Source organism: Tigriopus californicus, chromosome 11 (genome assembly GCF_007210705.1).
Source record: "Tigriopus californicus strain San Diego chromosome 11, Tcal_SD_v2.1, whole genome shotgun sequence".
Lineage (NCBI taxonomy): Eukaryota > Metazoa > Arthropoda > Copepoda > Harpacticoida > Harpacticidae > Tigriopus > Tigriopus californicus.
The window spans coordinates 4,353,678-4,366,855 of record NC_081450.1 but is presented as its reverse complement, the minus strand read 5'-3'; the positions used below and the strand labels follow the sequence as shown (position 1 = coordinate 4,366,855).

Genomic DNA, 13,178 nt, shown 5'->3' with positions numbered 1-13,178 from the left:
TTTTATCTTCTTGCTGATCAGGGTAGCTGGGTCGGGTAAGGCTGTATCAAGCTTCAACTTTTTGTTTATACGTATATGAAAATAATCTTATTCTGCCAAGGAAACCAATAGACACGTAAGCAAGAAAAACAAAATCCACATAATGCATTCAGTCATCAGCCAATGTGATCAAAAAGAACAGCCCCTCCTGTGCAGGACTTGGCACCCGATGTAGTTGAGCCATCGTGTAAGGGGTCATTCAGTTCGTTTCGTCCGTATCCATATAACTTCAGTGGTTCAGTTCTCGTCACCTTCTCGGCAACTTCCATATAAAACTACCTCCTCTCGCTTCTTTCTCCACATTCACACCGTAAATCACTCCAAAAGCATGTCGTGTTGTCCATCTGGTGCTTGGCCGGAATTGAAGCCGGACCCCGAATATCAGGATGCCGGACGTGTGGTTGAGTCAAATGGCTTGAATCTGTACATAGTCGGCAAGTCCGAGAAATGCATCATCTGGAACTACGACATCTTCGGCTTCAATTCGGGACGAACCCGGCAATTAGCCGATCAATTGGCCCACGAGGGTCAGTGCATGGTGATTGTCCCGGATTATTATCGGGGAACCATGAAGGACCCGACAGAACCGGATCTTGTCGAGTTTGTTAAGAAGAACACTCAGTGGGAGCAGTTGAAGGTGGATATTGAGAAAACCGTGTTGCCTTATGCCAAAGGGCAAGGCGCCAAAGTGTTTGGCACCATTGGTGAGGGACGACGATAAATTAGTGATTTTTTTTTTTGTTTTTGTTTTCCAATCCACTGATTTGATAACCGATAGGAAGAATGTCATTCAAAATAAAATCTAGGTATAACAAGAAATGGCCAGGAACAACAATGGGAACACTTGGTCTACCAGCGAGTTGGTTGGTATTAGACGGTCTAAGAACTCTATAAGCCTAGCGTTGGTTTGAGATTTTGGACAAATACTGATCCAAATTACATTAAGTCCCTGCTTTTCAGGAGGTTCAGCAATTCATGTTCGGGAACATGGGAAATGGAATTGAGAGATTGGAAATTCTAGATGTCTTTTGAGCAAATCTAATCTCTGGCATGATTTGGGTTGGTATTAAAATAAACCATTTTAAAAGCAATAGTCCTGATGAAAAATCCTTGCCGGATACTGTCGTCTCTGGGGTAGTACATTTCCAAAACACTACACAAGAGTGTTTGGAAAACATCAATCCTGTGTTGTGTCAGAAAAGTTCACAATTTATACTATGGGAAAGGTGCCAGAAATTGAAAATCTTATAGTTTGGGTGTTTGGACGGTTTGAACACATTTCTCATCATTTCAAAGTTATTTGCTGCAAAGTTATTCTCCAAATCGGTTTGAGAATATTCAAATCGTAAGGCAAATTTGTTGACTTGAAAGCGGTACAACTTGGAAGCCAACAATTTTCTTTCGATTTTACGTTATTTTACGTCAGTCCCCGAGGACAAAAGGTACGAGAAAAGATTGATAAAAATAGGCTCTTCTGTACAAAAAAGTGCTTTTTAAGTGTGTTACATACTTTTGAACCGCCCATGAATATGTCACCAGAAACGAACTTGTCCCTTTTTGTCTCTTGATTTCAAAAAACGCCTCCCTTTTTCGTTGTGGTAAATGCCCGTTTCTCCCAACCCTAAAAAAAACTCGATATCTCAAACCAAATTCCAAAATCCAAAGCTGAATTGATTTGCATGGCTAAAAAATAAGCTTATCATTACATATTACAGGAACATGTTGGGGAACCTTTTTGGTGCTATGTCTCTCAGCCTACCCCGAGATCAAGGCCGGTGTGGCTCTGCATCCCTCCCATAGCCCCATATCTGGAATGGTGGACTTCCCGGAAAAATCACTCCTGGAGTTTGCCAAGGGCACGCCCCAACTGTTTATGCCGGCGGGCGAAGACTCGCCCAATGTGAAACCCGGTGGTTTGGCATCCGAAATCTTGGGGTCCGATCTGACCATAAAAGAGTTCCCGGAAATGAGCCATGGTTGGACCACTCGTGGGGACTTGGCCAAGCCTGAAGTCGCCAAGGATGTGAAATTGGCTATGAGCGAAGCTTGCGCCTTCTTCGCCAAGCACGTCCAATGAAACCACATGTTATACACAAGATGAATGAATTGAAGTAATGCATTATTGATGTCATATTTGATGAAGGGAAAGAATGAAATGCACGTGTTTACCAATTGGCATTAAAAAAGGCCAGGGCTTCGTCCATGGCTCGTTTGACCTCCTTCTCGATATCAGGATTGGACAAATCGCCCCTGGCAGTCCATCCATGTTGCATGGTAGGGAATTCCACGATCTTGAGACCGTCGCCCAGGATTTGCGAACCCAGCCCTCCGGGTTTGACGCTCTGGCCGTCACTTCCAGCGGGCATGAAGAGTTGGGGCGTTCCCACCACTGCCTCTAAAAGTTCCTGTTCACTCTCCTCAACCAAGGGGGCGATATTGGGATGACTTGGATGCATCGACACTCCGGCTTTGACTTCCGGGTAGGCGGAGAGCCTCAGTACCATGTAAGAGCCCCAACAGGTTCCTAGAAATGTAAAGAGACCGGATGAGTTATTCTCCCGACAGACCTTCAACGGCATAGCCCAGAATGGTGCTCATTAGATCAAATTCTAGAACGTTGGCAATCGCATCAATTAGGCCTCAGAAATCATTTGTTTGTAATGACCTATTCTTTCAATAGATTCTTTTTCCATAAACAACAAGCTGCTTTCTGGTTGTCGCTCTTTACCGTACTTACAAGGTACATCATGTATCGTTAGGCTATCCTTTTTTATAGTAATTTCGGTTTTTTGATCTGGATTCAATCTCTTTGACAAGCTAAGAGAGAGTCAAGTTGAAGTTTTGACCTCGTACATTTTTGAGCACTAAGGCCAGCCAATGAAACCAATTTTTTTAGCATTTTTCCGCAATTCATTTCGCAAGAAAATGTTCAACTGTTCTGCATTTTTTTGATGCATCAAGAATTTGTGTCAAGTTGATGAGTTGATGCAATGGCTAAGATGCTGATGAATTATGTCATTTCTTTCATTTTTATTTACCTATTATCTAATATAAAAAAAACAAAATTAGCCCTTGCTACCCTTTAGACATGTTATTGTTATTGCCTGAATTTTGGCAAGCTTGTTTACATTTTTTGATAAATTCAGGCTACTTTTCACGTGATTTTGCCATCAATAATGTGGTTCAAACATGTGGTTGTATATACCGCACGTTTAAGTCCAGAGATAGTGTCACGATGCTAGCTCTGTACAAGTCGATTGTTCAACCGCATCTTGAATATGCCTCTCCCATTTGGGCTCCAATTAGTTAAGCAGGTTTGCAAAAGCTCGAGCAGGTCCAAAGATGTTTTTACTAGGAACATTGAGGATATGAGAGAGCTCTCGTATTGGGAGAGGTTAGAAAAGTTGGGATTGTACAGTACTCAGAGAAGGTTCGAAAGGTATCTGATATTGTACGTTTTCAAAAGTATTCATGAGCTTTGTCCCAACCCAGGATTTAGGGTCAATTGTAGTGACCGTAGAGGCTTAATGTGCATTTTGAGAGCAACTTCAAGCCCTCGAGAATCCAGGCTAGTTAAAACAATGAAGTCCAAGTCTCTTCTTTCTCGGGCTCCTTCATTGTTCAATTTGCTGCCCTCAAATATTCGTAGGGCTTATGTAGGCGTTGATCCAGTAGCAAGATTTAAGTCAGACTTGGACAAGTTTTTGACCTTATATTCAAGGATTACCCAGACTCAGCCAACTCCAATTCGTTGGTCGATCAAATAATATATATAAATAAAAGTCAAGTAATATAAATAATCTTCACGTCTTGAACTGCTGGGATTCCAATCCCGGTAACGGTAAGGAAGTCCGCACAAAAAAATAAGAATCACCTACCTTAATGTAGCAATTTGGGTATGGCCCATGAGTCACCAATATTGGTTAAAAACTAGATTCTACATTTGTAGACCTATCTGCTGTAAATCTGTATCGAATAATGTTTACCAATAGCTCCAAAAGTCTCGGCTCCGTGCTCTTTTGCGTAGGGAGCAGTGATGTCCTCCCAGTCTTTCTGAAGCTGATTCCAATTGGATTGGTCCACAATGAAGTCTTTCACTCCTCCCTCCCTTGGATCTTTCAACGTGCCTCGATAATAATCGGGTATGATCACCATGTACCCTGGATGCATCGAATCAATGTTCGTACTTTTAGTATCAACAGACTCCCCATTACGTAAACGCTTTTCTCACTGCAAGATACGAACCTTTGCTGGCCAATAAATCCGCCAATTGACGCGTCCGTCCCGAGTCGAATCCGAAGATATCATAATTCCAAATGATGCACTTCGAAGAGTTCCCAACCCGATACAAATCCATATCTAGGACGCGTTCCACCACGCCCTGTTCCACATAATCCGGATCCTTGGCTAGTTCACCCCACGATTCCTCTGGACAGCAAGACTGCGACGAGACCCATTGGCCCAAGGACAAAAAGGCCAAAGCCAAGGTGCACACTGAACATAAACAACAATAAAGGTTACATAAGGGGAAAGGAAGTGTACTTTTGGTAATCCTTTAGTTGTTCGGATATGTGACGTGCTCAGCTTCTCTTAAACGGCAAGTCATTGTGATGTAATAAATTGCAATGGAAAACGTGCCTTTAAAGATACGACAAGAACCTAACTTGCACTTACCGTACGCCTTAATAGAACTAGAAGGAGCCATGATGACGAAGAATTTACGATCAAGCTCTGGTCAGACTTTGAATTGGAGTTGTATTGCAAAAGAAGTTAAGGCAAGTGTACTTCTTAACATCATGTTGCATGTATTTTACGGGTTACAAAGTCGTTTTGAAAAACGCATATCTCGAAGGGAAGAGAGCGGTTAATAGCTAACATCTCTTTTCTACAACGTTAGGTAAATAAAAAGGTATTGACAGAGTAAGAAGAAGTCCACAAACCAATGGTTGGTTTTCGTGGGTAGTACAATCATAACTGGTTTATTGAGTGCAACTTAGGTAAACTTCCTGCCTTTTGAAGGAGTTTCAGGGCAAGTACGTAAACATTCATGACCAAGGAAAATTTGAGAGTTGGAGTGAATGGAATGAAGCTAAAAAAAAATCACTGGAGGGAAACAAATTTGTTACGAAAAAGAGTTTCAACGTGAAATTTGTTTAAACAAAATTATGCTCCTGTTTGACATTTTTTTTTTGCAATCAGGGATCAAAGAGGACCAACTCTCTTGTGTATAACATCTTCATGTGTAGTTTCTGACTATATGTTACACTTCACGACAAAAAGAAGTTGCATCAACCTTCATATCTAATCATTCCTCATTTTATTTTGGGTCTTTGAGCACATTTTCTCTAAGGAAAATATTGGATAATTTTTCCGTTAGTTATAATTATTTCAAGTCATCAAACGGGTTTGAAAATTTCTATCTTAAATGATTGAAAAGTCTTGTTTTTAATAAGAATAAGGAAATCTTGAAAATAGGCGCACTAAAGCTTACACTTAAGTTATAAGCCACTCATCTATACTTGGAATAAATCAAGAACTTCTTGGTATTATGTGGCTCACGTTGTCTGCTTCTATATTCTAAAAACTTGCATCTTATTTTTGCCAATTCATTTCACGTTTTAGCTAATCTAATTTTTCAATTATTTGTTAATTTGCCAGAAATATATCACAATCTGCTAATTTGGGATAGTTTTTAGTTCGTCGAGGCCGTTACCCTAGAAATTCAAAGCTCTTTTTCCAATGATAAAAAGTCATGAAATTGCAGTATGGCACTGATGGTAGTTTCTCTTTCGCACTTAAGCTAGTTACTCTAAAAGGGATAAAAGTGATCAAATCAAATGAGACTCTTTGCATGTTTAGGCAAACATAAGTTGGTAAAATTATCTCATATGTCTCTTTACGATGTTCTCAAAAAGCCCTATCAAGTTTCCAAAGCAATTTCCAAACACATCTTGGCAATTTTCTACCTCCAAAAAGTCATAGGGAACAACTTTGATTTTATTGCTCTATAGAGTTCTAGCCCACATAAAAAACCTAAATACCTAAAAAACATTTAAAAAACTAAAAATTTCAAAAACCGCCTTCCTTATGCTTCAAGTCCAGAGCAAAACTCGCTTGGGGTAGAACGAGTGTTAATTCGCAAGTTACATTATAAGTTACATATATTATATAAAAAGAATATGCATATGCATAATGTAGCTTCTTAAGGCTTAACAAAGCACGTTATCAATACTGATTTCATATCATTCGGTTCATTTAACCGTTGTTAAAGATGGCAGGATTAGCACTTGATATTTTTTCCGATTTTGAAGTAACCCTTCGATCGTCCTCAAGCAATTGGAAACCGAGATCACTGCTCACTCTTGCTAAGAGAAACCCACCAAAGATCTAGCTTCATCCAACCCAAACATGTTATTCTTATCATTTGAGCTACTCCTACATAATCCTTGATGATTTAGAGTTTTGGATTCAAGAAACTACGTAGGAGAGGCCATCAATAGCACATTTGAACGAACCCGCACTTATGTAATAAGAGATAAAGGCAAGTGAAATTATGAGAAGGAGAAAAACGAGTATGTTCAATAAGTCCACCAATAAGTCCAAAGTTATTCAATTGCATTGTAGGAGTTACAGAATTGCAGAAGATGTTACAAATTTCAATTGAAATTAACGAAGCTTTCGCAAATAAACGAACATATTGGATCGATAAAGACTGATCGACGTTTATATATTATGTCCAGTTGTTTTCGTCTAGTTCAATAAGCAGCTCATGGAATGCATTGAGTGTGATAATCACTTAAGACTCATAATGCGTTTGAACTCTACAAATGGCATGTCACAGGACAAAGGGACTCCCAAATCCATAAAGACTTGGTCGATTTCTTTGTACTTGTCGGGGCTCAACTGACCCGTTTTGGCTTCACCGCGTGGAGCCAGGATATTATTTTGAGAGTCATGCTTCAAGGCCTCCAAGGCCAAGCCTACTTGATCTGCTGGTGCTTCTATGATTTTGAACAACTCGAGGAGGACCTTTTTGGGATCTGCGTGGAGGTCCTCGTAGAGAACCACCATTTCATAGACGTCTTTCCTGGCCAGGAAGCAAGAATCCACTCCGGCCATCATCAAAGCAAACATCGATTCATCACTGACATTTTGAAACCATGTGGCGAGCTTCCGGAGAATTCGGTCCGCTTGTGGATCATCGAATGGAAGCAAGTGGAATTGAGCTCCCCATCGCCATTGGAACCCACCTCGATAACCAATGGTGTTTGTGGCGATGTTAGCGGTGATCTTCTTCAATGATTTCATCGAGGGTACCAGCTGTCTGGTATTGAAGACCAATTTCATTTGGGGCAACACTTCGTGGAAGACCTCAAATTGAGGGGCGTTGCAGCAAGTGAACTTGATGAAGATCCGTTTCAAATTCTTGCAAGTAGGCTCAACTTTGCACAGCAACCTCAGCCCGCTGAGTGTCAATGCCTTCATCTCGTCTTTGGAGATCTTGCCCATGGTATACAAACGGTTCAAATGAATCATTGCCCAAGGCTCCCCCATGGCTCTGGTATCAGGCAATCGCGAGACCATTTGGGTCAGGAGGGTTGATCCACATCGCGCAGTCATGTTCACTGCCGTTACGTTGATCTTTGGATCACCGATCTTCTGGGCTAGTCGATGAAGGGTGGTATGTGGGATGATAATCAACTGGTGTGCCATGTAGAACTGTCCGATGAAAGTGAATGGGAAGGCCTTGATTTTGAACAGATCCACGTCAGGCGTGTTCACGGTGAATGAAGCCGTGTTCTCGTCGAAGGAGTAGAGAACGATATTCTTGTCGTTAAGGATCACATCGGGATGTTCATACTTCACATGCGTGTAGAAGAAATTGGAGAGATCCGAAGCCACTCCGATATTCATCCATGCTCGAAAATGGATCTTCACCACATGAGCAGTACGATCCTCTCGCATTGCTCTAAGACGTTCCTCTTTGGAACCGTGAACGATGGAGCATCCAAATAAAGGATCCAGGATCAAGTCCAGAAGGTTCACAAGAGCCTTCACCCAATGCATGGCGATGTAGAGCCATCCCGGATCGAGTTTGGAAACAATAGTGCTGACGAGCCCCATGACTTCTCTCACAGATGACCAAACCCAATTGAGAGGGATGTATCGGAAGATCTTAATATACATTTCTTAGATAAGAGGCCAAAGATAACCCTAGACTTCCTACTTTTTGAGTTGGCAGAACTATTGAGGAGATAAACGTACTTTCAAACGTACGTTTACACGTTGGAGCACCATCACTCGCGATCTACGGCATTTTTCTCCTCGTACGATTTTGGACCAGGCGTTGTTGGATAACCTTTAAGCTCAAAACCCCTTCATAAATGTGGGTCACGCAGCCTAGTACGTAGGAGTATTTGAAGAAATCCTAATCATTTTGATCATGAGTTGTAGATTTACGACGGCACAAAGATCCACAAACATACGTGAACGAATAACTGACGGATGAAAGGTTGTTATATTGTGGTTTCTAACTTTGTTGACCTCCTTTCCTTTTTTTAAGACCTCCTTTAAGCCCGAAGAGATTGACCCCCAAAAATCATTTTGCATTCATTCAACTTCGTAGGATTGGCGTTCATTTTCCCGGAGCGAGCAGTTATAAGGAACTGCGCCTTTTCTTTTGCAGGGACCGGTTTTCAGCGGTATAAAGTTCCGTCTCCGGCATGCAAAAGAAACCAAAAGCCACCATTAGAAATATCATTTCTCGCTCTTCTCTTCAAACTCGATTGCATGAAATAGCGAACGCTTCCAAGGTGTCTTGATCTTGTCGACTACATTCAAGTCTCACTTTTATAATAAACTCCACGCAAAGAACGCCCCCGTTATTGTTTTGACTTTCGAAATGTATACAAGGTTGCGATCTCCCAGGAAATATGTTCAAAAGAGCAGATGATGCTCTGAAGCAAGAGGCCAAATATAGCACTGAATTTGAATGGCTACCATACTTTTCTAGAGCTTCAAAAGGGTTTGAAAATAATCGGAAAGTGCAATCTTCAATACCAGACAGCTGGTACCCTCGATGAAATCATTGAAGAAGATCACCGCTAACATCGCCACAGACACCATTGGTTATCGTGGTGGGTTCCAATGGCGATGGGAAGCTCAGTTCCACTTCCTTCCATTCGGCGATCCACAAGCGGACCGAATTCTCCGGAAGCTCGCCACATGGTTTCAAAATGTCAGTGATGAATCGATGTTTGCTTTGATGATGGCAGGAGTGGATTCTTGCTTCCTGGCCAGGAAAGACGTCTATGAAATGGTGGTTCTCTACGAGGACCTCCACGCAGATCCCAAAAAGGTCCTCCTCGAGTTGTTCAAAATCATAGAAGCACCAGCAGATCAAGTAGGCTTGGCCTTGGAGGCTTTGGAGCATGACTCTCAAAATAATATCCTGGCTCCACGCGGTGAAGCCAAAACGGGTCAGTTGAGCCCCGACAAGTATAAAGAAATCGACCAAGTCTTTATGGATTTGGGAGTCCCTTTGTACTGTGACATGCCATTTGTAGAGTTCAAACGTATTATGAGTCTTAAGTGATCATCTTGCTATATGAATTCCATTAACTGCTTAAAGTGCATGTCAAGTGAAGGAAATTCTGGGAAAAATGTGGTCCGGCACCATAGAAAACCATAACTAGAATGCTTAAGTTCAACAGGAGCTGTACCGCATGAGCATGTTTTCAGGTCAGCTGACGCTGGTGGAAATGGCACAAAATATTTCGTTAAATCTCGCTTCAGGCAAGTTGAATTATTATCATGAAACGTTTGTTATTCCTCTTTAATCTTAATTCCTTTTGAATCTTACAAATATACAGGTAGAAAGAGTGGTAGAATAATAAAAAACATGCTTTTTAGGGCATAATACACGTAACATGTCAAAAAAAGATTTGGACATTAGTAGAGCAAATCATGTACTCTATTGATTGCCCTTGTTTAGCAACGCATCTCGAAAATCTCGAAAGTGTAACAAAATGTATCCGAAATTGCAACGCAATGATGAGGCATTCGGAATTTCGTTTCAATCTCCCAACAATGTGCTTGAATGTGGGCGACATGATTGCGCCTATACGTAAACAAGGTAATTCCGACACCTCTGGAGGTCATCCTGAACCCAGGCTTGTTCCTTGCGTTTCAGTTAAGTGTTTCCACCACATGGATGAAAACTTTAACTTGAGCCCCATTTTAACCCCCTCAAAATTTCGTTCTTAAAAATGTGGTCGGACAACTTACTCAAACCCGTTTTATGAAGCGTGCTGGACGAGAGCAATTGCTTGACAAGGAGTCTTATTAGGGGTTTCTACTCTGAATTTGGACGAGCCGTCAACGATTCAAATTTGCACCATAGTTGTCCTAAGTAGCTTGACTACGAATGAAACATTTTTTCCACCAGCGACAGCTGAGACGAAAACACGCGATCGCAGCGCCCTTGATCGATCTATATATGAAGTTATCTATGTCCGGCACGCTGATTTTGGGATTTTTGGGGAGGGAGAACTAAGACAAACATCACAGTCCACTCGCACTATCCTCCTAATGAATTTTCAATAATAGAGTGAATTCGAGTGAGCTGTGCTACACAACCCAACGAAATGAACATGTTTGGTGTAGTTCGGTGAACACACTATCAAATTGGCTCAATACCATAATGCTATTTGCTTATACAAGCAGGTAAAATGAAATAAATATCAAAATTCAATGCATGTACAACAGTGATGGGAAAAATCGAGATTGATCGAATTTCTGCCACTTTCTGCCACAAGTGGCTGAAAATGGCAGAAAGTGGCAGAAAATGGCAGAAATTGGCCGAAAATGGCAGAAATTGCTGGAAGGTGGTCAAAAATGGCCACTGGTGTTAAGAATGGCCGATGTTGATTCGAAAAGATGTCAAAGACAAGAAAGAGCATATGGGTTGGATAAGTTTTTCAAGTGTCCTTTGCTACAAAGCATATTGATATGGCATTGGTTGAAATGCAAAATGTTCCTCAAATATTGATATTTATGCTCATTGATGGCTGATTGAATTGATAACAGTATCCATAGACCACTTGCAGTATCCAAAGCCTTGCCACAACACTTACACTTTTTTCACACTCATCAAAATGGTTATTGAATACGATATAACTTTTTTTTAAATGCAATTGTCGTCATTTTGACTTTAAAAAGTTTAGGTCAAGTGGCATCCCTAATTCCAATCGATTGCGGTGGCAAAATTCAAACTCGATCACACACCAATGACGTTTAGTGGTTGTATCTCACATTCAATGCAAAATACCCACCCAGCGTGTAAAATCTACATACAGGTAGGCTTAAAAATTAACGGAAGTGATCGTAGATTAAATTCTAGAAAAAGATGACTTAGATTGATACAAAGAATTCTATTTTCTGCCATTTTCTGCCATTTTTGCCACTTATTTTGGACCAATTTCTGCCAGGTGGTAGAAAATAGTTTTCAATAATTTCTCATCCCTGATGTACAGTGTGGTTTGGCTGGGTATGTTGTACTTGATTTCACTCAATGGAATTACGTCTGTTGTTCATGAACACGTTCACTTGACAAGCCCTATTGTACAACCCCAAAACAAGTGGCCATAATACCAAACCCCGAATCGATTGATTGATTTATTTATCTTATTTCAGGTGTGATTTGTTCCAGAACCAACAATAGCAAATAAGGAAACAGTTAATTTTCCTTTTGTACATATGTTCTTGTGCATATGTTTCTTAGATTCTGGATAAGCGAAAGCTTGTTTTCTCCCGAAACGGCAGGAATTTTTTTTTTTTTTTNATTGAGATATATGAGTTTGTAACATCTTAAGGACAAATTGTGGAAGAAGGAAATGAATACAAAAAGCCAAGGGTTGGGTGAAAGATACAAAAAGAGCAATTGGGGTCATTATAATGAGAGAGAATTTAGAAATCAGAAAATATCCGATTAATATCTGTTTCAAATTATGAGAAACTTAAGATTTCGGTGCACACAGGAAAGTTGTGGAAGATTTAGGACAAGTCATAGCATATTTATTTTACAAATTTGAATATCAACAGTTGATATCAAACTACTTTCACATAACGTTGATCGATCTTAATCATTTCAATCTTTTTCGTCTGGGTGCGAAGGCCTCGTTAATTTTCAATTGGCATTGATAACATCTTTGCCATTGTTGAACGCCTTCAAGGCAATTCATTTACTTCGATAAGAAATATGAAACTCCGTCAGTTTTTCCTTTTCATAATTTCACTTGCCTTTATCCCTCATTACATTAATGTGAGTTTGTACAAAATTTCTAATTTGACTTTTCCAATTCCTTCAATTCAAAACTCTAAAAAAACAAGGATGATGTAGAAGCACTCCAAATGATAAAGATCACATGCATGGGTTCAAACAAAACTTTACCTTGGAGCAAACAGAATCTTTCAGTTTCTGGCGTTTCATTTCATTCGATCTTGTTTTCCAATTCATTGAAGAGGAAAAAATATCAAGTGCTTGTCCTGACACCTTTAGCCACCGATCGACCAACCGAATGTTAGCTTTGTTACTAAAGCCTTCAAACCTATTTAAGTAAGTTTGTTTAGACACAGATTAGCCACAGGAAAAGTATTTTCAACATACATTATATGCCTTACTAGACTAAATATTTCACGAACTTGCGTTTTAACATTTGTTTTACCCTGCCCAAGTCTTGCTCTGAGTTTGAGGCATAAGGAAAAGACAAATGAGATAAGAAACTATGGACAATGTGATAAGCTACTCCCTGTTGCGTATGGATTGAGCACATGCTCGTGTACATCCAAATTGTACTTGTCAAATGTATAAAAGTCATGTTTGTCTTGAAATAAAATCGGTAACGATGTGTTCAGAACATGACATAGTCAGCAAATGAGGCCGGGGTGGCGCTGGAAGCCCCCGTGATCCGCCTGGATAGCTCCGTAAACCTCTTTGTGGTCTGATGTGATCATATATCATCCATCCTCTCTATATTATTAGGAACCTATTGGGGCTCTTACATGGTTCTGAGGCTCTCGCCTATCCTTAAGTCAAAGCCTGAGTGTTGATGCATCCAAGCCATCTCAACATCACACCT

At 40.5% G+C, this 13,178-nt stretch overlaps 2 protein-coding genes across 2 annotated transcripts; one reads left to right on the top strand and one right to left on the bottom strand.

Annotated features, from left to right (window-relative positions):
• Positions 1–283: 283 nt before the first annotated feature.
• Positions 284–2,124, top strand: LOC131890947 (carboxymethylenebutenolidase homolog). Its single transcript, XM_059240404.1, has 2 exons — positions 284–743; positions 1,755–2,124. Exons 1-2 carry the CDS (start codon positions 368–370, stop codon positions 2,114–2,116), a joined length of 738 nt encoding a protein of 245 aa, XP_059096387.1. The 5' UTR covers positions 284–367; the 3' UTR covers positions 2,117–2,124.
• Positions 2,125–2,141: 17 nt separating this feature from the next.
• LOC131890944 (carboxymethylenebutenolidase homolog) lies at positions 2,142–4,856 on the bottom strand. Its single transcript, XM_059240401.1, has 4 exons — positions 4,714–4,856; positions 4,285–4,533; positions 4,026–4,199; positions 2,142–2,563 (listed from the first exon to the last, which is right to left on the bottom strand). The coding sequence occupies exons 1-4, from the start codon at positions 4,742–4,744 to the stop codon at positions 2,205–2,207; spliced, it is 813 nt and encodes a 270-aa protein (XP_059096384.1). The 5' UTR covers positions 4,745–4,856; the 3' UTR covers positions 2,142–2,204.
• Positions 4,857–13,178: the final 8,322 nt, after the last annotated feature.

Excerpts from the sequence above, each read along its gene's own strand:
- LOC131890947 (XM_059240404.1), top strand. The coding sequence starts at position 368 with ATGTCGTGTTGTCCATCTGGTGCTTGGCCGGAATTGAAGCCGGACCCC. Across the intron at positions 744-1,754 it reads CAAAGTGTTTGGCACCATTG|GAACATGTTGGGGAACCTTT; the intron begins GTGAGGGACGAC and ends TACATATTACAG.
- LOC131890944 (XM_059240401.1), bottom strand. The coding sequence starts at position 4,744 with ATGGCTCCTTCTAGTTCTATTAAGGCGTACG. Across the intron at positions 4,534-4,713 it reads TAGTTCTATTAAGGCGTACG|TGTGCACCTTGGCTTTGGCC; the intron begins GTAAGTGCAAGT and ends GTTTATGTTCAG. Across the intron at positions 4,200-4,284 it reads GGATTTATTGGCCAGCAAAG|GGTACATGGTGATCATACCC; the intron begins GTTCGTATCTTG and ends CGATGCATCCAG.